General features: G+C 46.3%; 1 protein-coding gene across 1 annotated transcript; it reads right to left on the bottom strand.

The window, feature by feature from the left end:
• Positions 1–1,734: 1,734 nt before the first annotated feature.
• RIPK4 (receptor interacting serine/threonine kinase 4) lies at positions 1,735–25,598 on the bottom strand. Its single transcript, XM_033053459.1, has 8 exons — positions 24,123–25,598; positions 16,251–16,542; positions 8,382–8,530; positions 7,649–7,698; positions 6,482–6,640; positions 5,466–5,572; positions 4,707–4,959; positions 1,735–3,825 (listed from the first exon to the last, which is right to left on the bottom strand). The coding sequence occupies exons 1-8, from the start codon at positions 24,302–24,304 to the stop codon at positions 2,648–2,650; spliced, it is 2,370 nt and encodes a 789-aa protein (XP_032909350.1). The 5' UTR covers positions 24,305–25,598; the 3' UTR covers positions 1,735–2,647.

Raw genomic sequence — 25,598 nt, 5'->3', positions numbered from 1 at the left:
GGAGTGGGGATGGTGTGAGGCACCTTGGGGCTCCTGCAGACAGCTGGCAGGAGCCCAGACTGTGCCACCAGAGCTGTGCAGGCACAAAAACCACAGCTAGAGAAGGAAAGGGGGAGGTTATGGTCATGAGCATCATTTCACTGTGTCTTTTTTTTCCTTATAGCCTGAAATAGCCACCTGGGGCTATGGTCAGAAGCCCAAGGGAAGCAGATGAGCAGAGCATCTGCAGGAATCCTGCAAGCAACCTCTGTCTGATCCTGGAGGTGAGCAGGAAGAGCTGATGTTCATCTTTCAGCCCTCTCAGCTGCCAGGAAGCAGCTGGGGACCTGGAGCAGGCTCAGCTCCATGCAGCCCTTCGTGTCACACACCACCTCAAACCCACCTCCCAAACCTACAGGTTTGTTTTTAAAGAATACACGTGAGACTGGAAAGAGACAAAGAAGTGCCTGTAAGCTTTAGGTCAAGAGCCAGAAACTTCAGCTAAGTCAGAGGAGTGCACAGACAACTAGAAAAGTCACCTGTAGGAGACCTTTGCAGAACAGTATTTCCTAATTGCTGCATTAGAGCCAATTTAGCACCCCCATTCACCCCCTCCTGCCCCCAAGGAAGGCTGGTTCACAGGGGAAATACCCACTCCAGCACTGGCAGCATGTCATTGCAATCCTTTGTTGGATTTTTTTTGTCTGGTGCCAGCTGTGTTGCCTTCTCTGTAAGGCACAGCTGGTGCATTGTGAAAGACAGCATGGAAATAAGGACTCATGAGTGTGGCCTCATGTTTAATTAGAAGCTAATGTACTAATATTATTATTAGGCACTGAAGGAATGTACTGGCGAAGCAGTGTTTGAGCTGTTTTAAAAGCATTTTACAAGTGTACTTTCCCCTTGCCTTGCTGGTGTGAACCACCTTTATTAGGAGGTGCAAGACTGCTGTTACCTGGTCTTACAGCTCTTTTGCACTTCAGGCAAGTACTGGAATTTAAGTATCTTTAATCTCACTGTTGAAGAGACTGTGAAATAGAAGCGAATGGTGTGTCTAGGCTAAGCTAAGCGTTTAAGCTTGAGAGACCAAGTGGTCTGTGGTTGAATTTGCTACATTGAGACAGTGATTAAGTGATTAATGAAACATGGCCAACTTACTGGTCTCCAAAGAAGTAGGAAAGTGACTGAAAATGACAGTTTTGTTTGTTGAATGAGAAGTTGCACTGTCAGCACCTTTAAGAGTTTGCTGGGACTGCCTTGCTCTGCTAAGAGCGGCATTGCTTTGTAATGTAGTGGCAATTTGCTCCATGTAGTAGCATGAGCAGTGGCCTCACCATCTACTTTTTAATACCATTCCATTCTCCACAAACAGCTACAGCATAGGAGGAAACCATCCCAGTGTTACATGGTTATGTGAGGCCTTATTCTACAATTTTTTTCTGTAAATAACAAACACCTCCCATTCCTTCAAGCTCCTGACTTTCTGTAAAGCTGTAGAAAATGGAAAACTGAGAGCAGTTTGGGCTTCAATATCATTCAAGACAAGGTTGGATGGAACTCTGAGCAACCTGATCTAGTGGAAGGTGTCCCTGCCCAGGTCAGGGGGTCTTTCAGGTCCCTTCTGACCCAAGTCATTCTGTGATCACTAAACACACAATAATTGTGTCCTGCTGTTGTTGGTCAATGGGTTTTCAGTTGCTTTACCAAAATACAGACAATTTGTGGAACACAATTTTTTATTAATAACAAGCCACATTTGTACTTCGAAAAGAGTGAAATTAAAAGGTGTATTAAAACATACCCACTCTAAGCAATCTATTTTCTTCAGTAGAAAAAAAAAGCATACAACGGGTAGAAATCCTATATACACAGTATATCAGTTCCAGTCATCAGCCCCTTCAAACAGTGTTTTGCAAATTGGTAAATGGTGTTAGAACAAACCATCCAGTTCCAGTCCAGCACACATTTCAGGTCTTGACTTGCTCATTTAAGACAAACCACTGAGCACCTAGTCCAGTTTACTGATCTCAGGATACATACAAGGCAGCACTGTACATGAAGACAGCAGTGTTAAACTTTTACTTCTGCTTATGTTTTTTGGAATCCTGTCTTGTTATTAAGTCTGCCTCATAAACTTTTGAGTACATGGAAATCTGTAATCAATGTCTCCATTAAAAACACAGCAGAAACGTGATTAACTGTGCCTTAAACAGCCATTTCCTCAACTCCTGCATTAATTTCAAGCAGACTGCTGTTGTGCTTATTCTACACTGGAGGCTTTCAGCCCAAAATATCAATTGCTGCAATGAACCGTGATGCCATCTTTTTTTTTTCTTTTTATTTTGAGGAAAATAAAAAAAGCATAATGTTAGTTCTTAAATTAGTTTGGCACATCAGGGAAAAAAAAAATAAGCAGGGGGAACGCACAAGTCAGATCCTTCTCTTACAACATCCTTGGGAGGGGAATGTCCGGATCCAGGCAGGTGGGCAGGCACAGAATGAATGACACAGACCAGGGCAGATTCCAGCTCTGGCCTCAGTCACACTCACACACCTCAGTCCACCAGCTGCCACCCCTGGTGGGCACATCCCTGCACAGCTGGAGAAGTCCCCAAACTCCAGCAGCCTCCTCACTCCAGGTAAAAAAACACCACTCAGCACCTTGTGCTTAAGTGTCACTTAACAACACCGTGGGTGAGCTATTCCTGCTGTGCTGAGCAGGCGGGAGCAGGGTCTGGCACTTGGCTCTGGGCATGTCAGTGAGAGCCCCGTGCTTCAGGAGAACCTCCACGGCCTTGGCGTGCCCCCCTCGCGCAGCCAGGTGAAGTGCCGTGAACCCCTCGCTGTCAGAAACGTTGATGTTCTCCGCACTGACAAGTTCTTCCACCACCTCCGAGTGCCCGTTTTCCGCAGCGAGGTGCAACGCTGTCCTGTTTGAAGGGCCCCTGGCTAGAACGCTGGCCCTCTCATCCACCAGCAGCTTTGTGGTGGCCAGGTGGCCGCTGCGCGATGCCAAGTGCAGCGCCGTGTATCCCTCTGCCGTGGCCGCCTCGATGTCCGCGCCGTGCTTGAGGAGCAGCCTGGAGGTGCTGGTGTGGCCGGTCTCGGCGGCGATGTGCAGGGCGGTCTGCAGCAGCCCGTTCCTGACGTTGACGTCCGACTCCAGGTCGATGAGGAGGCGGGCCACGCGGTAGTGGCCGCGCTGGGCGGCCAGGTGCAGCGAGGTCCTCCCGTCCAGGGTCTGCACGTTGACGTCGGCGCCGCGCTGCTTGGCCAGCAGCTTGACGATGGGGAGGTGGCCCTGCCAGGCGGCGTAGTGGAGGGGCACCCAGTCGTCCTTGCCCTTGATGTTGACGTTGACGCCTCTGCGCAGCAGGATGCGCACGATGTTCTCCTGGCCGTACTGGCAGGCTATGTGGATGGGGGCTCTGCCCTCAAAATCCACCTCGTTCAAGGACGCGTTCTTGTCGAGCAGCATTTTGGTGCTGAAGTCATCCCCGTTCTGGGCAGCAAAGTGAAGAGCGGTCCACTGGTCCTCGTCTTTGGCGTTGACGTTGATTTTCCTGGCCATGATCAGCTCCACGATGCTTTTGAATTTCTTCTCGATGGCTATGTGAAGAGGGGTGGACCCTTTCTTGTTGGTGAGGTTGGGGTTAGCATTGTACAGCAGGAGCCATTTCACACATTCCTCTTGCCCTGCTTCAACAGCCAAGTGCAGAAGACTGGAGTTCCCATCTAAAACAATATCAACATCCTGAGGCTGGAGGATCTTCATCAGCTTGCTGGTATCTCCAGATAAAATTGCCTCCGTTAGCTTCCTCTTCTGTATGTCTGTAGTACCAATATCTAAATGGATAGAAGGAAGAAGATTTTTACCATGAGGGTGGTGAAACACTGGAACAGGTTGCCCAGAGAGGTGGTGGGTGGATGCCCCATCCCTGAAAACATTCATCTTGATCTAGCTGAAGATGTCCCTGCTCATTGAAGGCCCATTCCAAGCCAAGCTGTTCTAAGATTCTATGGAAAAGGCAGCATGACAATTGTGAACCTTACCTGCCCATGGTTACAGCAATGAGCTGCCTGCAGAGCAATCCAACCCCAAATGAGTCCCAGAACATTTTCAGGTCAGATTTGGGCCCCCACTAACTCTGTTTCTTGTGAAGACCAAAGAATGTTGTGGTTGATCTCCCTGCTAACCATTGTTTACCTAACTGATGTCTGGGGTTATTTGGGGTTGTTTGCAGCACTGGAATGAAAGGTGAGGGGGTCTTTACCACAGTGGTCCCAGGGCTGCTGAGAAGGTGGCTTGAGTCCTCTCAAAGGTGCTCAGCTTTAGGCTTAGTATAACTGAAAAAGCCACAAACTCAGCTGGCCTGACTGGGCAGTGGCTTTAATCCCATGTCAAGCAGGATGCTGGACTAGTAGTGACCTCCCTTCCAACCAACCTCTACATGACTGATTCTGTAATTGCTTTAATGGGAGTTTACTCCTTTACAAAAGTAAACGAGATTTATTCTTTCTCATTAGATCATGTTTGGGAACCACATAGTTTTTATTTTTATTTTCATTTTTTCCTTTTAAATAACTACCTCCAGTAAACAAATTTGTAGTGCTGACAGCAAAAGAAAGCAAGGCTAACAGTAATTTCCAGAATGTTGTTCTGCTCTCCAACCCATTGCCTCCCATGCCCCAGTCCAAACAACTACAAAGGAAAACTTGACCACTACCTGAACTCTCCCTTTCAAAGGAGAGGGAAAGGGATCCTCTGGATGAAAAAGCTGAATCCACAGATGAAACTCCTGAAAGCCGCTTGTCACTGGAGGCGAGTTTGGACTCAGAAGAGCTGCGGCTGAGGTCCTCAGGGCCTTCCATAGTCTGTGAAATCCCTGAATCCAACTGGGACAGCAACTCTGAGAGACTGTAATCCTTCACTGATGGTAGAGCAGGCTCCTGTTTCTTCTGGGACAGTGCACAAATCCCCTTCAAGAGAAGCACACAAGCATTTTAGAAAGGTCAGCAAACAAAAATGAGCATGGGCCCTACAGACAAAACATAAATTTGTTAGTTTGCAGGTAGCTTTTAAACATAAATTGTATTAAATGAAACCTGTGAATAAGGTCACTGAATTTTTTCAGAAGCAGGAGGGCAGCTTCCATCAGTACTCACAGAGCCACTGAAGCCACGTGGCTCTTCTATCTACAATGGTTTTCAAAATCAGTCACACCCACACAGCTCCAGCCTTGATTTTCTAACTGTCCTACTCTTCCTCCACAGAATAAGATCCACTTGCATTTGGTTCTGCCCTGAGGTTTTCCATGCCCCTGCTGTCATTTGTGCATTACAGTCCTTCACCAAGAAACATTTCTATCAGGAAAGGTGATGCTCAAAAGCAGCAAAGAGAAGGTTGCTTGGAACCTTCCAGGTCATAAAGGAGTCTGTTCCTCCCAAAATCCAAAAGTTTGAACAAGAAGTGAAAGAGAAAATACCTCAGGCTGTTGCTCTGGGGCATTCTTGCTGTCCAGGTCCTGAGTAATCATCTCTTTTGTTTCATCTTCTGGTTTTTCACAAAGGGCCTCTGTTTGTGAAGTGATTTCTTTAAAGGAAACAAGAGAAGGTTTTAGTGCTTTTTTTTTTTTTTTTTTTTTCAGGAGAGTTTCTGGGATACCCTGCTGCCTTTCTCTGTCAATCAAACTTAAAATCTCTGAGATACTGAGGGAGAAAATCTTTAGTCCTGACCATTCCATCCAGCACCTCCTCAGTGGCACAAAGGGACCCAGGGCTGCCCAAACAATTCATTTCCAGCTACACCAGACTGGGGTTACACAGGGGCCACACTGCAGGACTGTGAAATGGGAGCCACTGTACTGCTGGCAGATTTAGATTTTTTTTTTTTAAAGATGGAATCCCTCATCCCTTCAGTCCTCATTCCTTGTTGGAGCAGGAGGAGAGGAAAGAGGCAAATCTCTCCCATTGATGCTGAATGAGGCTACGTGGTGACAGCACTTGCTACATCCCTCTGCACACTTGAATTCATAACAGGTGCTTTGGACAAGTTCAAACCTTTTATTGGCAGAGAAGTGACTGTACAAACTGTCTCATTACAAGAAAACAATTCCCTTTCTCAACATACAACTGTACAAATTCCAAGAGCCAGTTCCTTCAACGCTTTGGTACACTGCAAACCACAGCAGCTCCAGCTTGGCCCATGTCCTGACACACACTATCAGAAATAAACAATTTCTGGCTGAATGGACCAGCTGCTTCAGTACAAGGCTTATTCCTGGCGTGTTTACATAACACCATCATGGTCAGGCATGTCCTCAGATAATCCCTTCCTCCACAAATGAGTAAGTGCCCTGTATCATTGTCTCCACCAAACAATGTTCTCTATTTATTCTGTCACAGAGCTTCTCAGCGTTTACCCCAAGGATTAGCAGAGTCCTGAGCAATAACATGACTCACAGAAGAATAAATGGGCAGCCAAGTTACGAGGAAACCTTACCTTGAAATGTTGGCCGTTCACCAGGATCATCTTGCCAACATTTTTGCATTAGTTTGATCAAGTTATTACATGACTGAGGTCTGGATTTGGAAACAGCAGGTAGTTCTGGGCGGTGGCCTTTAACTACTTTTACCATAATATGTAAAATGTTGTTTTCCTCTGCAAAGCAAAAGCACACAAATTTAGATGTCCTGGCAAAAGGAATCACTTTTTTTTTTCCAAAAGCATTAAGGGTGCATTAGGTTGAATTTTTTCTTTGTCACATTTTTTTTTCTAGATTTCTCATCAATGAGGGAAAATATTGTTGGTTGTCTTCTCCAACAAGGTATTTTTAATGCAGTAGCACCTTCTTCTTACGTAGTACTTAAAACCAATTTTCAGCGAGTGACTGTGCTCTTTTTCCAACCATTAAAGATAAAGAACAAAAGAGAAAAAAACCTCAAACAGTTCTGTGCTACCTCTATTCAGATTTCCATATCTGCCTGTAAGAAAACAGAACCTTGGGTTTTATGTAGACCAGGAACCTGAACTATTCATAAAGGTGAAGGAAGAAGACAAATCAAGTGTTGCAGTAATGCAGCTCCTGACTGTAAATCAACCACTGGGCTAAAGGGAATCCCTCACTGGGAGAAAAACTAACAGCAGACTGGAACTTGTTGGGACATGTTTGCTATACATAGGCCAGTCACAGACACAGGAAAGTCATAAAGAATAAATAGCTGCCTGTGCATTCACTGCAGGGTGGAACAGGGCTTATTCTCACAGACAGCTGTTCTCCTTTTTTATTTATTTTTATAAGGAACAAATCTGTACCCACAATCTACAAATAAACTACAGAGCTTCTCTACAGAGGAGCTACTTCTGAACAACAGCAGAGCTGCCTGCCAAGTTGGCTTTGCCACACACTGATGTGATGCTGTGCAGCAAACTCCAGCAGAAGCAAAAATGTGCAGACCAGGGCACCTGCAGCAATACAGGTCCTGTTTTTACGACATAGGACAAAGGAGGACTTAAGCTTGTGATCAGAATCTGAGAGCTTAAAAGTATCTGCCACACAAGACTGTCAGAATTTGGAAGTCACACACAAAAATCTGGTGCTGGTGGGACAAGAAGTTTGCTTATCAATGGGGAAAAGGAAAGAAAAATTCAAGATAGCACACAGCTTACCTGCAAAAGGCTTCTTCTGTGTAAGAACTCCCCAAACCACGATGGAAAAGCTACCAAAAAAAATATTAAAAGGTAAAAAAATATTTCTACAATTTTTTTAAAACAAAACCAAAGAACTCACAGAAATATAATTTATTTTCCTTGTCCCTCCACTTTTGCATCTAATTCAGCTGATGAACACACACACACACAGATGCTGCTAAGAACCATGATTTCAAAGTCTAGCTTTGGCAGGGAGGAACCTGAGGCAGCAAACACAGGGACCAACCACTCCACATCCACCCTGACAAAATCAGAGAAAGATTTAATTTAATGCCTCTACCCTGCAATATGACTTTAAAGAAATCCATTTAATTTAGAATAAGAGATATCTTTTTAATCTAAAGCTGTGATTTCCTTTCCCTAATAATCTTGCCAGGAAAGAAGAGCCAAAGACCTAGTGATGAAATCCACTGAAGATAACTCAGAATTTTATCACAGATTTGAAAAGTAGGTCAGGATGTACCTTTAGAAGGGAAATTAAAGGTGGGCAGAGTGGCTCCCATTGCCAGCTGCTAACAAATAATTTCAAGACCCAGGATCACCTGCAGTTTTTAAAAGGTCTCTACCCCACAAATACACTGCAAAACCCAAAGCAAACGTGACACATTTCAAGATGAGACTCAAGCTGGATCTAGGGCTCATTTTACAGGGTTACCAAAATAGCATTTAGGTGTTTTCATAGTTCACTGACCTGTACACATCATGCTTGGTGTCAAAACACCTGTTTTTCTCCTTGATGCGCTCTGGGGGAAGATAGGCAATGGTGCCACACAAGCCATCCATGCTGATGTCATGGGAATGGGACAAGCCATTGCACTTTGCAAGCCCAAAGTCAGAAATCTGCAAAAAGAAAAAAAAAAAAAAAGAGGAGGAAGAAGGTGAGAAAAGTGCATGGTACTATCAGACTTCCAAGGTGTTCACAAAATATTTTCTGCAAAGAACAAAAGATGCAACAGGATGACCCAACAAATATGGTGAAATGCTGTTCAGAAATATTTAGCCAATAAAAATCTCTGGAAGCATAATGCTATGGTAGGTTTTTCTTTATGATGAAGCTAAAAGAAAAAGAAGGGAAAGAAAAAAAAAAAAAGGCAAGCAGTTTTTGCAAGCAGCAGCATGCCAGCCCATTACATAGCAAACACAACAAACAGTCAAGACAATTTATTGTAATTTAAACCAGTCATATTTAGCTACTGCAAACTACTTTAATGTAATTATTGGCCCTGCCACCCCCTTTCCCTACATAACCTCACGTTGTAGGATGTGTTTAAATGTGCTGGAGAATCACTCTTTGAGATACCACTGTCACACTGGCCATGCCAACGAGGACCAAGTGCTCCAAAAACCCAAATGGAAACACACACACACCAAAAACCCACACAGGGAACTCTTTTTGGCAGCCAGGAGATACAGCAAGTTGGTGCAGTGACGCAGGGAGCACAGCTGAAATGAGCACAACAAGTGACAGCAAGTTTATAAAAAGGACACACCTCCACTTTAATTTGAAGTGTCAAGCAAATATGCATTCATTTGCTCTCAAAGGCATACCAGTCATCGAGCAAACAGATAGGCCAGGAATTTCCTTTGTCTTATTTATTTCCCACTGGACAAAAATGTCTATTAAGCCAAGTGGAAATTTCAAGGAAAGTCAAGTCTTTTTGGATCACTGATTTTTGTCTCCATGTCAGATAAGATTTCCCCCTCCCCCTACCTTATACATTCTTTTTATCTAATAAATACTCCGGTTTTTCAATGACTCATTCCCCTTTTGATCTTCACAGCTTCTCCTTTGAGAAAGTTTTCCCTCAAAACAACAAGCATAATTAAAAAAAACTCTGCTTTTTTTTTTTTAAATAGGTTCCAACTCCACACTTTGAGAAGTTTCTCTCCAAAGATACCACAGAACCAGTTCTAACATGTGTCCATTACTGGAAAGGGAGAAAATTGCTGCCAGCTTCAGCCTCCTGGAGAACAGGCAGGTTACACAGCCATGCAAGGAATCTCCCTTTGCTATAAAACAAACAAAGCAACCCACACAGCTTCAGCAAGAACTTCTCCCATGGACAAAGAGCTCAACAGAGGCATTCTGAGGAGCTGGAGAAGTCCTGCACCCCAGAACACAGGGATGCCCAACCTGTTGTCCCTCTTTAATCTGTAGGGTAATGTGGGAACGACTTGGGAACAAAAAAGCATACACACAGGGGGTAAAAAAGGGAAAAAGCAAAGTTATCTGGAGGAATAACTTCTCATCCTTGTAGAGCTACCCTCTCAAGAGAGGGATTGCTGGACTCCTCAGCAAGCCAAGCACTGGAGCCCAGAAAAGCAGCAAGTAGTCAAGAAACCCTCGTCCACACACCAGGTCACCTTGGGAAGAGTCAAATTGACCACCACAGGAAATTCTGCATGAGTCTGGGGCCCTTGGTGCTCCAGAGGAGAACAAAAGCACAACCCCAGCATCACACTGAGATGTCTGTGGTGTCAGGTTAATGAAAGAACCGAAGGCTGCAAGTCTGAACGGATCCGACGTGGCGAAGCGCTGCTCTCCTTTGATTAACAGAGCCTTGTGTACACCTCAAGAAATCCAGGCATAATTACAGCCACACACCTCCCTCTTTGTCTAAACAATGCCGTGTTTCCTACTGTGTGAGTGAAGAAATGAAGATGAAATGCAGACAGCAGGGTGACACTCCTTTGGAGCCACCAGCTACGGTGTGTGAATCTAAGGCTGGGGGCTAAGGCAGAGCTGAGCACTCCAGACTGAAAAAGTCACCCTACAAACTAAGAAACAGCTAAGGTACATGGTATACACCCTCCCCAGGCTAGCAAGAACTTCACCTTGTGGAACTGCCCCTACCTAGTGTGAAGGACTGGGTGATAAGTCAATTAATTAAAAAATCACCTGTAGAGCAGGGCTTTGATCATATCAAATTCTGCAGGAGAAAGCACTGGAAAGTGGGGAATTGTTATCTTACAGGCTGCAACAAAATAGTGGGATTCTGCAGGCAGCTTTTCGTGGCTTTTATTAGTTCCTCTAGGGTGAATTTTCCACGCTGCATGGCATATTTAGTCATGCAGGTTGTTTAAACACCAGTGGGAACTGCGCAGTGGGTGGAAGGTACAGCCATTTAACTTGCCTGGTTTGCCTTTAAATTGCTTGCCAGGCACCTCATTCTGCAACACCCTTTGCTGGGGAAGGCAGTGGAAGTGGAGCACCCTTCCCCACTCCTTCCCTGCAGCCCACCCCGGGCTCTGCCCTTCCCCAAAATCCCCAGGGAATCCACAACCAGCAATTTCAGGTGGGTCCCTTCAAAAGCGCTGCGTGGTATCAGCAGGGGAGACAGGGAGGCGACAGACTGCTGCATGCAAAACCCGCGGTGGGGAGAGGAGAAGGGAGCCTTGGCCAGAGCCCACGCACAGCCTGGGATGGTTCATGTTCAGGCAGCTCTGCTCCTTCAAGGGCTGCATGAGAACAGACACGTGAGCGCCGAGCGGGCACGCGGTTTCCTGCCCGCTTCCAGCAACGCGCACCGCGCCAGCGCTGGAGTCTGGAAACACAGGCCTCCCTGAGCCCCTCAGAAAGAGATCAGCAAGTTCTAGTCAAGGTGGAAAAACACAGTCCTAGATATTGGTGTTGAAAACAAATTTCTGTGTAGGCTCCGGTTTTACACATAATAAAACGATAGTAAGAATATTGCTTATATTTGTTAGATAGAACAAGTAGATATGCGTAGTTTATGCGTAAGCTGGCGTACTAAGAAACTAAAATTCTAGTAGGTTAAGAAGAAATGGTTTGGGTTTGTGTTTTTAGCTCGTTGGGTATTTTGTATGTAAGAATTTATGTATTGGAGAGAGATTCACTCTTACTCTCTCGCTTTTCTTCTCTCCTCACCGCCATCATCATCTCCTAAAGAAGACAGGAGCTGCAAGAGCAATATCAGCCTTCCCAGGGCCTCAACAGGAGCAGCTTCTACCTCTAATTGGGACTTCACTTCTATTTGGGACTCTACGTCTAAAACTTTTAGCATGGACTTTAATGCTTGTGATTCTTTGCCTTTTGAGACTGATGTGCCTTTACAATAAACAACTTCAGAGCTGCTTGGCCCTTCTAAAGAAAACAACCACAACCTGACTCCAAGATCTCTGAAGATTTCTAGTTATTTATTTATTTTTAGTTTTAGTTTGGTCCGTTTTTAACGTGTGCACGCAAGGCTTTCTCTGCTTTTGCCATTCGTGGATCTTTCCATTCTAGTTCATACAAAAACACAAGCTTGCAAAGTTTTAGATGCTTTAAGAAATTATTTTTGTAATTTTTTTGTATTCTGTAATTTATATATTTTTTTAAAGAGGAAGACACACTTGCATAACTACACAGCTACTAGAGTCAGCTATTCCCAAGCACTGCAGGGATCTAGTTCCCAGAAATAAAATGAGTTCCCAGAAACACCATGAGTCCTTGGAAAGTGCATTTTTTTTCCTGATGACTCCTGACAGACTGCCCTGAACTCTGCTTTCACCTCCTGATGTCCTGAACTGTGCCCTTAGCTCCTGATGCTTTATGTCATTTTTCTGCAAGCAATATTCAAGAACCCACTGCAATGGACTGAGGGACAGAGTTCACCAAAAGGTTTTCTGCATCAAATACACTGGATTAATTTTTAATCTCTGCTGGAACATCCAGTATTTGTCTCTGTTCAAAGTCTCTCCACTTGGATATTGAGAATGTCCCCACATTTGTCTGTGGGGTATTCAGGTGTTTGGTGGTGGGGGACATTTCCTTTGTTTGCTTTTTCTGAGGTTAGGGGAAAAAGGCTGTTCCATTTTTGTTCTTAAGAAATGCCTGAAATTTTAAAGAAATTTGCACAGGTCACAGATTTGGACTACTAAAAATTATAACTAAAAATTAATTTCAAATACCAACACAATGTGCACTTCAATCCTGTCTTTATGAATAGTTTTTTTAAGAATGCCCTTCAGTTAGCTTCTAAAATACACCTTTCTGAAACAGACTCTATTTCCATCCTTTTCCAACCTGCCCTGAAAGTTTTAGCTCCCCCAAATCCTTTTCAGGTGAGGCATTTTTAATGCTCTGTTCAGAAGCAGCACAAACCAAAGCCAAACACCCATTTTAATCCATGGTGAACCTGCATTACTGTAACAGGGATGCTTTTGTTCCCTCCCCCGTGCCACCACAATCAGATCAATCAGAGAACTGATCAAGGTGCAAACCAGCTTTGTTGGTTGGGATTAGAGAGCCATGCAACAACAGCCCTGCATGGAAACCTTGATCAGAAAGGGTGGGAAACAAGCAGAAGGGACACACAAAACAAAGGCTCTCCTCATCTGTAATAACAGGAGAGCAATTGCAGCTGATAAAAAAGTGGCTGTGCTACTACATAAGGCAGTCTAATAAAAAAGAGACAACTGCTCTTTACCAGCCTGGCCTCTGGGCATTGCCTGGACCTACAGCTAACAGGTTTCTGATCATGAAATTTGCCATCTGGCCAGACTGCTTCTAACTCCACGCTCAGAAATTTTGCAGCTCAAGTAAATAAAAGTGAAGACCACGGAGACAACCTTCCCATCCAGGCCATCAGCACTCTACAACACAGCAGCAACTTCCCACTGGTTTAAACTGGAGAACTGGGGAGGGGAGAAAAGCAATCACAGGGAGCAGTGCACAGCTCGTTCTGCTTCAAGTCCTTTAAATCCAAAATTTAGAGATGAAAAACAGCTGGTCAGGTTTGTCTCTGTGTGTACATGAACTCACACATATATACGTATATGTCTGTGTGTATATGTGCACAAATATATATATGTGACAAGATAAGGAGCTGCAAAAAACCCAAACAAGAACTTAAAATAATGTCTCTGCCCAAAAGTATTAAGTTGCAGGTCGGTTTAATTTTAAACACCTGAACAAACAGTAACACCCTGGACCATGAGATTTTGGAAGACAGGAAACCTGTGAAGCAGCCACAGAGATCACGAGGGCATGGTAGCTGGCAGTGAGTTGGGCACGAGATTTCTGCACGTGGTGAGGTGTTTATTCTCCTTCCAAGGGCCCTGCAGAGAGATCCCATCGCAGCAGGGAAGGAGCAAACTCACAGCCCACGAGGGCAGCGCTGGAATGTGGCTTTGCTTCCCCTGTGCCAGCAATTGCCACATCACAATAACTCAGGGGACACATCCAGAATGTGTGTGGAGGGCAGGAGAGCTGAAGAATGAGCTGAAGACTGAGCTCAAAAGTTGTGGTCAAGTTGAGCAAAGAAGTAGATGTCAGAATAGCATGTAAATATTGAAAGACTGAATGTAAGGAACACTGGAGAAAGGGGCAAGGGTGGATCTTGTTGGTACAAATAGAAGTAAAAGGTTCATCTAAAGGAAGAAATAAAAGCAGGCTGATCCCTGCTGCTGGGATATGGAATAATCCTGCCAAGGAAAGCAGTGTTCAAAGCAAACAAGATGGAGCAGGACATGGCAGGGCAGGGAGCTCCCACCACCAACTCACAAGGCAGGATGGATGCATCCACCTTCCAAAAAACAGCAAAGCTTCCACTTGCACATATAACACACAAACTTTTAAAATCACCAGGGAATCCCCCAACGTGCCTTTGGTAAAGTTAATATCTGTCTGTCTGTATCCCTGCTTGGGATAATCCCATCCTCCTAATGACCCTCCCAGTTCAGCACACACTTATGTAATGCCCAGGCTTTATGATATGGAGGCACCCACTTGATGATAAGTTCTGTACAGCAGCACTGCCTTAGTCACAGCCTCACTCAGGGCTTTACAGTGAGCTCTGTGCTCGTAAAGGAGCAGGGTGTGTTTGCATTTAACTGCAGGATGGCACAGCAGCATTTCTAATGCTCTCCACTGGAAGACTGACTGTTTCCTGGCTCAAGGGCAAACAGTTTGTAAAAGTCCTCCCTACCTCCTAACTCTTCTTTTGCAGTCTGCAACATCTCTTCACTCACCTTAGGACTCTATTAGGGACAGGTCACATATTAAATTAATGCTGACATTTAAAAACACTTCAATCAGCAGCTCCATTAGCCTTCCAGCAAGAAAATGCACATTAAATCGAGCTGCAGGGTCTGAAATTATAATTATAAATTTCACATCACACAAAAAGAAGGTTTGGGGCCACATTTTTAAAGTGAAGGCGCCTCACAGAATATGTTAATCTCTTATTTTGCATATAGGTTCCTGTGCCTGCTTTGCTTCTTGGAGGGCTTTCCAAGATGCCTGTGGATGTAAGACTGCTGCCTGGAAAAGGTTTGGATTAGACCATTCCTTTCTGAACTCCATGGAAAGGATCTAAAGACCTTCATACAGAGGTGTTCCATACAGAAGCAACAGTTCAGGGGTGTCAGCAATGAGCTCACCAGAGAGTTTTTAATTTTTGCACATCTTGCACTTTGCCCCCTTACATCACCACCCAGATCCAGGCTGTGCAGCAGCCCCAACAGTGAGAAAAACACAGCCTTGCTATCTGGGCTCATGGATGAGTCAAGAATCAGGAATTTAAGAAGTTATGCAAGCCAGCACGAACTTTTAAGTAAATAAATACTTAGCAAAGACCTCTCAGCACCATTGTGTGAGAACAGGCTTTCAACAGCTCAAATCCTGATGTTCTGGCCATAATAGCATGACCACCTGTAGATGCCTCCTACCTCAGAAAGAAATCCTTCTAAGAAATAGTTCACTAAGAAGCCTAGTAAAAAAGATGAGACCATCACAAGTGTGATTTCATCAGTGGAACACACCTCTTATGGCTCCAACCCTCTCATGACATCAGAGAATCTGTCCTTATTTAATGAAAACTTCATTGTTAGAATGATACAGGCAAGACTAAAGTCACTTGATCAGTGGGGGGGCCAGGAAAACAGGGAGCAGATACATTATGACACTGCTAAAATAATAATAATTGGACACAAAAAAAAAATCAGGGAAAAAACTGTGTTTCGATCTCTGGGTTCTCTAAAAAGAAAGTTGAGAAAGCAAGCACAACCTCCTTGGTCCAGCTGACCATAGAACTCCAGCAGAGAAGGCTAACAAGTTTGCCAGTTTTCTCTGGAACAGCCACAAAAAAATTCCTTTCAGTGACCTCTGGTATGCATGAGCAGTCAGGACAGAGATGTTTCCTCACTGTACATGCTCTGAGCACATGAGCTGCCTCTGGGAAGGCTTCTCCAGACTCCAGCTGGAAATGAGATCTCTGCATTTAGTGGCACAGACAAAGACCTAGAACAAGGCAACCATGGCAACTGTGGAAGTGGCAAAGATGGTTTAGAGGTTCACACCACTTCTCCTGTTCTCATGACCCTGCTGCAAGGAAATTTGTGTCAGGACCCATTAGGTTCACTGCATCCTTCTAAAATGTCAGCAGGGTTCTCACAAGTTCCCTAACCATACCTCTATTAATGTACTAAAGTGGTGCATGAACCAGGTGGATTTATTTAAGGGTGGATTTTAATTTGGGAATCAGTGAGCATTTCTCTAATTCTGAAGGAACACTGCTGGTCTCTCTCAGGCTTTTTGACAGTGTTCAGTGCTTACCTTGACGTGGTAGTGGGCATCCAGCAGGATGTTTGCAGGCTTGAGGTCCAGGTGGAGCAGAGGGGGGGACATGCAGTGCAGGAAGTTCATCCCCACGGCTGTCTCGTGGATGATGCGGAAGCGCAATTCCCAGGGCAGGGGCTCGGATGCCAGGAGCTTTTCCAGGGACCCTGTTTCCATGTACTCCATGACCAAGCCCACTGGCTCTTTGCAGATGCCATAAACAGGGAGGATGTAGCGAAACTTTGCCATTTCCATCTTCCTGGCTTCTTCCAGTAGCTCCATGCGCTCCCTGGGTGGAAGAGAATGGGAGGTGAGAGATGGAGCAGCTCTTTCTCCACAGGCCAAACACTCACAAAACATTTCCTAGAAAACCAAACACTGCATTTTGTGATCATCCCCTGTCTGACCCTCGCTGCATCCCAGCAGCTGCACTCCAGGTATATTCCCATATTTACTGATTTGGGGGTTTATGATTTCAGAGGTAGGCAGCTCCCAGCTGCAGGAGCGAATATCCCGAGTGCAGAGCCCCTCTCCCTGCTCTGGTGGTGGTGCTGTGCTGTTCAGAAGGAGGGTGACAGATGTAGAGCCCAGGTTTAGCACTGCTGTGACTCTTTGGGCTGAATTCATGAACTTTTTGTGAGTCATAAGGCTGTGTTCATCAAGAGAGAGGCCAGTCAGCCCCTGCTGGTGCATCCTGAGTGCACACAGACCCAAAACTGGGGAGAGGAATCCTTGGACCCACCACTGAGGGGAGCAAACTGCTTGCTGTAACCAGGGAGACACAACAAAAGCAAATACACATTTGACAAGTCCAAAACTGCACCCAGCTCCAGCAGGTGCCCAGAACTCCCAGCACACCATTCCCAGTGATGTAACAGGCCGGTCCTGGCAGCTGTAATGAGCACCCCGGGTTGTTTACAGGTCGCTTCAGCCTGACCCTGCGCAGGGTTAAGTGTTACTCAGTCCCAGCTGCAGCCTCACAGGTCAAGACCCTTAATTGCTGTGCCTTTCTTGTGCACCTCCCTCACAGCCTTCTGGCTTCAGGTTGGAAAGAGGGAACAAGGATCCTCTCCCTAGGCTGGCTGTGCCCACACTTGATGGTTTAAAAACCCTTCAATCTGTAAAAACTGCGTTATTAATGATTATGACCCCTGCCCAGAGCAGCTTTGGGCCATGGGCATGACACATCACTATTGCTGCCACAGATTCACAAAAGAGGGCACAGGGAGGTCAGACAGGTAATGTTTCCTGAGCAGACCCTCTCCTATTACATAACAGCTCCTGCAATGCACCCAGAGATGTGCACACACTATCTGATGGACAACAGAATCTGTGGTAACAGCACAAAGTTTGTGCTCTGTGCCACCAACAAGTGATGCCAGTCACCACTGTGGGAGCCTCATGGCAGAACCTCAGCTCAGTCAAACTGTTCTCCTTCTAAAATATCAAATCCAAGGCCAACCAGTAGCACTGTCCACTTCTAAAAAGAGAAAAACTCCAAGCCCAGCCTGCACACTGCCAAGTCTTTTCTTCTCATGTGTCCCCCAATGCCTGGATGAGTCGGGAGAAGCAGAAACGCAGCCTGTGAGGGACCCTCGGATTTTGGGAGCTGTCCCTTGGCCCCTAGGCTGTCTGGGAATGTGGTCTGCTGCCCAGCTGCTGGGGCAGCCTGCAATTCCCTGCTGCAGGCAGCATCTCCCACCAGGCACAGCCAGCAGCAGCAAACCCATCTCTGAAACAAGACCAGGCTGAAAAATGGTTTAAAGAGGGGTGTACACTGAGAGAGGAACAAAAAAAGATAAGGGAAATCTTTTCTCTTAACCACGTTGGCTCCTGCTGCTCCCTACAGGAATTTTCTTGTGAAATAATTGCCTTTGCAGACAAGTACCCAGTTTGCTCTTTGGCACGCTGGAAGGGAGCGCCTATGAATAACAGAACCAACTCCTTGCCCCCAAGCCACACGCATAGCCAGCATAATTCACCGGGCTGAGCGCTGGAGTCGGGGATGTAAAACACCCGTCTGAGCCCTCCCAGGCACAGCAAGGACCCGGCAACAGCCAAAGCCTGACAGGAACCACGAGGCTCCTCGGGATGGGTTTCTCAGGCTGGCAACAGCCGCAGAGAGCATCGCCAAAAACACGGATTGGCTGCTGGAAATGGGGAGTTTTCTAAAAAAACCTGATTTTTCTGTTTCATTAAAATAATCTTTAGAACAAACAAAAAAAAAAATCTTGCTTTCTTCTTGGACCAGACCCAGCTAATTGAGAGAATTAACAGAACAGGCGAGTGCCCTCTATCTAATTTACCTGTTTAAATAAACCCCCCATGTAACAATTACCACCCTTAGCACTTTCCCATACCCACAGCATTCAAAACTGAACCTGGGCCAGCCGGGGAGGCTTTCAGACAGCTTTCCAAAGGGCCCCTGTCACCTTTTGAGAACAGAAAAGGAAAGAACACAAAAGCAGTGAGGAGAGCCAAAGCAGTCATTAGCCGGGTGCCGGAGCGCACTCGCATTAATGGCATTAACACAAACAGCTCGTTAAAGCCAGATCTGCTGCACCAGGCGGAGATCAAAGGTCTCTCCCTCCCCTTCCCTTCCCTTTCCCCTCGCAGGATGCCACGGGCACACACCGAGGAGCTCCCTGGAGCTGCAGCGGGGATGGAGCCTCCAAAATTCGCATCCCGCAGATCAAAGGATGCGGCGGGGGCGGGTGTGGAGCTGCTCCGGCACTCGGAGCTCCTCTGAGCTGTCCAAAGTGAAGGAAAAGCAAAGCTCCTGGTGGGGAATTTCAGCCCAGAGCCACAGGTCTGGCTTCTGTTGTAATGGTTTCTTATTTAATGCCCGCGCGATTAAAGTCAGAATTATCTTCTGGAGGCGCCTCGGTTCTGCTCCCCTCTGCCTCCAGGGTATATCCTAACTTTATTGTAATAAAGGAAAAAATGGGAAAAGAGTGGGGAGAAGGGAGGGGAAAGAGGGAAATGGAGAAAAAAAGGGGGAAAAGAAGGGGAGACAGAAAGAAGAGGGGAAAAGAAAAAATAGAAAAATGGACAAAGAGATGACAAAGAAAAAAGGAAAAAAGAAAAAATGAGGGGAAAGGGAAAAGGGAGAAAAGGGAAAAGAGGAGAGAAGGAGGGAAAAGGGAGAAAAGGGAAAAGAAGGGGAGAAGGGGGAAAAAGAGAAAAGGGGAAGAAGGGGAAACAGAGAAAAAGTGGGGGAAGTGGAAAGGAGGACGAAAAAGGGGAAAAAAAAGGGGGGAACTGGAAGAAGAGGGGGAAAGAAGAATGGAAAATAAAAATGGACAAAAAATGGGCAAAGAAAAAAGACAAAGGAAAAAGGGAGAAAAGGAAAAAGAAAAAGAGGTGGAAGAAAAAGGGGAAAAGAAAGGGGGAACAGAAAGAAGAGGGGGAAAGAAAAACAGGAAATAAAAATGGACAAAAATGGGCAAAGAAAAAAGACAAAGGGAAAAGAAAAAGGGGAAAAGAAAGGGGGAACAGAAAGAAGAGGGGGAAAGAAAAATGGAAAATAATAATGGACAAAAAATGGGCAAAGAAAAAAGACAAAGGAAAAAGGGAGAAAAGGAAAAAGAAAAAGGGGTGGAAGAAAAAGGGGAAAAGAAAGGGGGAACAGAAAGAAGAGGGGGAAAGAAAAATGGAAAATAAAAATGGACAAAAAATGGGCAAAGAAAAAACACAAAAAAGGAAAAAGGGAGAAAAAGAAAAAGAAAAAGAAAAAGGGGTGGAAGAAAAAGGGGAAAAGAAAGGGAGAACAGAAAGAAGAGGGGGAAAGAAAAATGGGAAATAAAAATGGGCAAAGAAAAAAAGACAAAGGAAAAAGGGAGAAAAGTAAAAAGAAAAAGGGGTGGAAGAAAAAGGGAGAAAAGGAAAAAAAGGTGGGGGGAGGGGGAAAAGGAAAAGAAAAATGAAAAAGAAAAGGAAAATAGAAAAGGGGAAAGAAAAAGAGAACAAGAAAGAAAAAGAGAATGAAAAAGGAAAGGAAAACTTGCACACAGGACACTTGAGGTCATGTAAATGATGGGCTGCACACACTTTCTCCTGTAAACACCACCAGGAGACAGGGCCCACACATCAAGAGCTCCTGCACTGGCTCCAGTGCCAAAGAGCATCTCAGTCAGAGAAGTCAGTACACATCAGTCGTTTTCAAAGCAACTAGAAATATTGCATGGGTTGGAGACCTCCTAAGAGCTGTCTGCTCCCACTCCACATCCCACAGACAGGGCTGCATTCCTTGGATTCCCTGGAGAGACAAGGGCCTTGCTCTTGCCCACTGCCCCAGTCCCCAGGGCCCAGCCCTTGTCCCACAAACCCTGCCACAAGAACAGCAGGAATTACAGCTGTGCCTGCATTTGCATGGATCCAATCTTTGTGCCCTAGAGATAACACTGCTGTAAAAGTACAACCTTCGACTCACCAGGCAGTCCTCGCAGTTTTACATTCCCCCACCACATTTCCCTAATGGAGCCTGAGACAGAGCAGTTAAAGTTGCTCCAGAGAAACTCAAAAAGTTGCTCCAGAGAAGCTCAAAACTTGTAATTGGGGCCATCTCTCCAGCCAGAGAGCAGCCAGGCTTCTCCCAGCCCAGGGGAGATCCAGCCTGGAGTTTAAATTAGCTCTTCACAAACTGCTGGTGGTGCACATGGGGGTCCACCAAATTACAGCACTCCTGAATGTCCTCAGGAACTCTTCTCTGCATCATGGCAGAGATTTTAAGAGCATGCAGTGGCCTCTGCTCTGCATATTTAAAAACTTCCACACTGCTGATTCTCAGAGAATATGAGAAAACAACACTGCGTGGTCAGGGCAGAATATGTTGGGGTGGTGGGGGAAAGGAAGAAAATCTGGTTTTTTATGTTAAAAGATGTCAGCCCTGCTAACAGATCTCTGCAGTTCTGGTACCAGAGGATTACAGGACAGCCAGGCTCTCCCCTGCTCCTCAAGGAGCACAAGGTGACTCTCAGGTTCTCCCTACACAGAAGAGACATTCATTCACCTTCACCTCCAAATAAACACAGCATCCACTAACAGCAAAGCATCTCTAAAACCTCCTCAATGTCAAAGTCTTGCTCCATTCCCAAACCCAGGATGTGCAGAGGGAGATACATGTAAGGTTTTGCTTTATGGTTTTTTTTTCCTTAATCAAGAATTTTTTCCACCTCCACACCCACGGCCAACATCTCCAATAAGAATCCCTCTCCAGGAAATGTTACACCTTACAGTCAGCAGAAGAAATCAGCAAAGGATTCTCTGTCTCTGAGCTTGCCACTGTTTTTCTGCAGAGCACACTTCCATTCTGGCCCAGATGGTGAAGAGATTTCACCCTCTGCAAGTCCCGAAGGAGAGGCTCCTCCACCTTTCTGGGTCAGACTTTTGTTCAGATTTACATTGAACCTCCTCACACTGAGAGCATCCCAAGTGAGAAACGAGATCTCAGGAAAGTGGGAGCAAATAAGGTGTTAGGAATGGAATTTGGCTGGATTGTCTGAGAGGGCTTGGGTTTAAAGGTAAAAAACACTTCTGGCTCTACATTCAGTTTTTCTTCTGCTTGAGGCCACTTGGCTCTATGATGTGATAATTGCCGAGGGAATTACTCCAAATCTCTCACTGTCTGCAGAAACACTGTAAGAGACTACACAGTGTTACCACCACCAAGCCATTACAAACAGGGTTTTAATGTGGTACCAAATAAATACATCAGAAAAAGCCTCTGTGCTTTTCAGTTAATGTTTCTGATACCACTGGCAATTCTTCTAACTCTTCACAGGGTTCCAAGAAACAGCAAGTCAAGTTAATCTCCTGGATTAACAATCTAATTACACAGGCTTGTTGCAACCTGCCAACTGAAGAACTGAAGAGGCTGTGTTTGATTCTGTCTGTGCCCCCCACCCCACTATTTGAATAGCACAAGTTTATTAGAAAAGTTTTGGGTAAAAAGTCTCAGCATAACCATCTCCTGAAAGGGGTTTGATAGAGCAGCACCCCCCCAGAAAAAAAAAAAAAAAATCAGTTTATATTTATTTTGCAGAGGCAGCTCTTTCAAAGGCCAGGAACACTCCAATTTCTTATCAATGCTTTACCTCAAGCATCTGAAGCACAGATTCTGCAGTAAAATAAGTATTTCAAGGAATGGCTCACTAAAATCAGTCAGAAGCTGCAGGAGCCTTATGGCCCCAAATTCCCAAGGCATTTTTTGCTTATTGAGCTGCATGTTTGTATGGTTTTCCAGTATTTGCACACCCCATAGCCACAGAGGGACAGGTGGCTCTCTACTGCACATGGTATATATTGAGATCTGACAGCAAATCTCAAAATTAATTGTTCATGTTAAAATAGGTAACAGCATCCTTTTTCTAAGAGGGAAAATTAATTTTCAGAGTAAATTTCTAGAGGTACACTGCAAATGAAAAGTTCTAGCTTATTTTTAAGATATGTTTTAATCTTAACTTCAAAATTAATCAGCCACGGTACTGTTTTGATCAATAAGCATCAAATCTGAAATCTCCTTTGAGGTTTTCATAGTAGGGAGCTTTCAGATTAGCACAATAAAATACACTCTGCAATTTAAAGGTCTTTTCCATTTCATTTGCAGACAGCACAGCTACCCTATGCAAATAGTAAATTCTCCCTCTCCAAAGGACATTTAATTTCCCTTTCTACATTCTATAAGCCATACCTACTGCAAAATCAGCAATTCAGATACTGGAAAAGATGCCAAACTACCCCAGAAATCCTGCAGAAGAAGGGTTCACAGACGTTTTCAATCTTGGGCTATCTTATCTCCCTCCTTCTGCAGGAAAGGCACCAACAGGAAACCTTTTGTGACTGAGCCAATCCACGTCTCAAAAACTGAACTGCAGAATCGGCTTGTGAGCTGGTAGAGATCCCAAAGAGCAAGTGGAGCTGGGAAAGCTCCAGGAACAGGACTTGTGCATTTTTTACCTCCCTCTGCACAGAGGCTGAGCTGCTGGAAGCCACTACTGTCCCTGCAACAGAGGGATGTTTGTAAAAATGCATCTGACAGCCTTCCTCTGCTAGGAAAGGAGACCTGCACTCTATAGCTCCCATCCCTGAGGTGTTCCAGGCCAGGCTGGATGGGTTTGGAGCAACCTGGGATAGTGGAAGCTGTCCCTGGTCATGGCAGGGGGCTGGAACGAGATGAGCTTTAAGATGTTTTCCAACCCAAAGCGCTCTGTGATTCTGCGGTCACACACACACAGGGTGAGAACAGCACAGCGCATCGTCCTCACCAAGGACCACAACGAGCGACAGAGGCAGGGGAGTCCCACCGTGGGGCACCTTTACCTGCAGCACAGCCCACCTGCAAGGATCATCCCGAGCAGACAGACTCACGGGGAAGCGCTGCCCCTGCTCCGGAGCCGGACACATTTCCCACACTTCCCTTTCAGCACCCACTAAAGACACCAAACCCGAGCCTGCTGCCACCACACGAGTCACAGCTTCTGCACTTTCTGCCAGGAAAGCCCCGGCTCTTCCCAAGCCCTGGATCCCTCCATCCCTCTCCGCGCCGGTGCCCGCCGGAGCCGCAGCGCGCTCGCCGTGTCCGTGCAAGCCGGCACACGCTCAGCCTGGGCAGGGCAGGAATGCTTCCCGCACGGCTCCCAGCGAGCAGGAGGGACGTGTGGGGTATTCCGTGAGATATTCCATGGGGTATTCCATGGGGTATTCCATGGATCTGCTGCTGGCTGTCAGACAGGGCTGCACACAGCAGCGCTCGGTCGCCCCGCAGCTCCCCGGCTGCGCATCCGCGGGGTGACCGAAGGCTCGGAGCGCCTCTGTGCGAACAGTCCCTTGTCCCCACCGCTGCCCCCCATTCCCTTCGTCCCCCCTTACTTCTCATCCACATGCAGGCTGGGCGAACACTTGATGGCGAGCCAGGTCTTCCAGTGAAGGTGCCGCACCTTATACACCTGGCCGAACCCTCCCGAGCCGATCTTCTCCCAGCTGCTGAACTCGCTCTCCTCGAAGGTCTTGAGCAGCCCCATGGCCCAGGGGGAGCCGCCGTCCCTCGCCATGGCCAGCGCCGTGCCCGGACACCGCCCGGCAGCGCAGCGCAGCCCGAGCGCCCGCCCAGGTGAGTCAGGTGTGCCGGGGGGGACAGGGCTGCCGTCACTTCCTGGGACGGGCCAGGGCCTGGCTTTGCCACAGGTGTCTCTTCTGTCCCGGGACAGACGAGCGGGGCTCTTTCCGAGTTCCAGCTGGTCCGGGGCGATGCTCCCGTCCGGAGCGATGGGCAGGGAGGGGAGCGCCGCGCTCGCTGCTGAGCTGTGACAAATAAGCTGTGACAAATAAAGGAGAGGGAAGCGCTAGCCACCTCATTCCTGTCTTTTCTTCTTCGTCTCATTCCTGCCTTTTCTTCTTCGTCTCACTCCTGCCTTTTCTTCTTCCCCTGCCCAGGGAACAGCAGCGGGTCCCTGTCGCTCCGTCCTGCATCCCAGCCTGGTGTGCGGGACTGCGGCCAGCCTGCCCCGGGCTGCTCTGAAGCAATAGTTTTAGGCTCTGGGAAGCTGTTGCCAAGAATTTGGACGTCTCTGGGTTTTAGTTGCCCGTGGGATTAGAAGGTTTGATGATCCCAGCGCTAGATTTCAGTGCCTGGATCATTTTGTGGATCTAATTGCAAGGACTACAGAACGCCCAGAATTGTTTTGTTTGGAAAAAAAATCTCCAAGATCATCAAGTGGTAAATCTCCACCTTGTCAACTAAACTATAGCACCAAGTGCCATATTCAGTTTATTGAACACCTCCAGGGATGGGGACTTCTCTGTATAGTCCTATTGCCTGACCACCCTTTCAGTGAAGAAATTCTTTGTGATTCCAGCCTAAAGCTCCCCTGGTGCAGCTTGAGGCTGTGGCCTCTCGTCCCTGACCTTCCCTGGCTGTCAGGGGGTTGTAGAGAGTGAGAAGGTCCCCCCTGAGCCTCCTTTTCTCCAGACTAAACACCCTCAGCTCCCTCAGCCACCCTTCACTGGACTGACACTCCAGATCCTTCACCATCTCCTTTGCTCGTGAGATGCTGCGGTTGGAAGGAAGGAGCCTGCACCCTTTGGTGTGTAACAGGATTGGTGAAGAGGCTGTTCCCACCTGCACCACGACCTTCACACCTATCACACGTCTGAAGGTTAATAAAGCTTGTCTTTGTTTGTTATACTGAGTATCAGACTCGAGGTGATTGTTCCAGGCAGCCAGTGTGTGTCATTTAATCTGGCAGGTTGGGCAATAGATAGAGGACAATGTGGTTTAAAGCCAGGATAATAGCAGTTCTTTGCAAAGCTTCATTTTAAAAAGAGTCTACAGAGACATTTAATTAC

Source organism: Catharus ustulatus, chromosome 2, assembly GCF_009819885.2.
Source record: "Catharus ustulatus isolate bCatUst1 chromosome 2, bCatUst1.pri.v2, whole genome shotgun sequence".
NCBI classification, from domain to species: Eukaryota; Metazoa; Chordata; class Aves; order Passeriformes; family Turdidae; genus Catharus; species Catharus ustulatus.
The sequence above is the reverse complement of the archived record's forward strand: the minus strand, read 5'-3'. Positions and strand labels throughout refer to the sequence as shown.

Excerpts from the sequence above, each read along its gene's own strand:
- RIPK4 (XM_033053459.1), bottom strand. The coding sequence starts at position 24,304 with ATGGCGAGGGACGGCGGCTCCCCCTGGGCCATGGGGCTGCTCAAGACC. Across the intron at positions 8,531-16,250 it reads ATGCCCACTACCACGTCAAG|ATTTCTGACTTTGGGCTTGC; the intron begins GTAAGCACTGAA and ends TTCTTTTTGCAG. Across the intron at positions 6,641-7,648 it reads ACAGAAGAAGCCTTTTGCAG|AGGAAAACAACATTTTACAT; the intron begins GTAAGCTGTGTG and ends TTTGCTTTGCAG.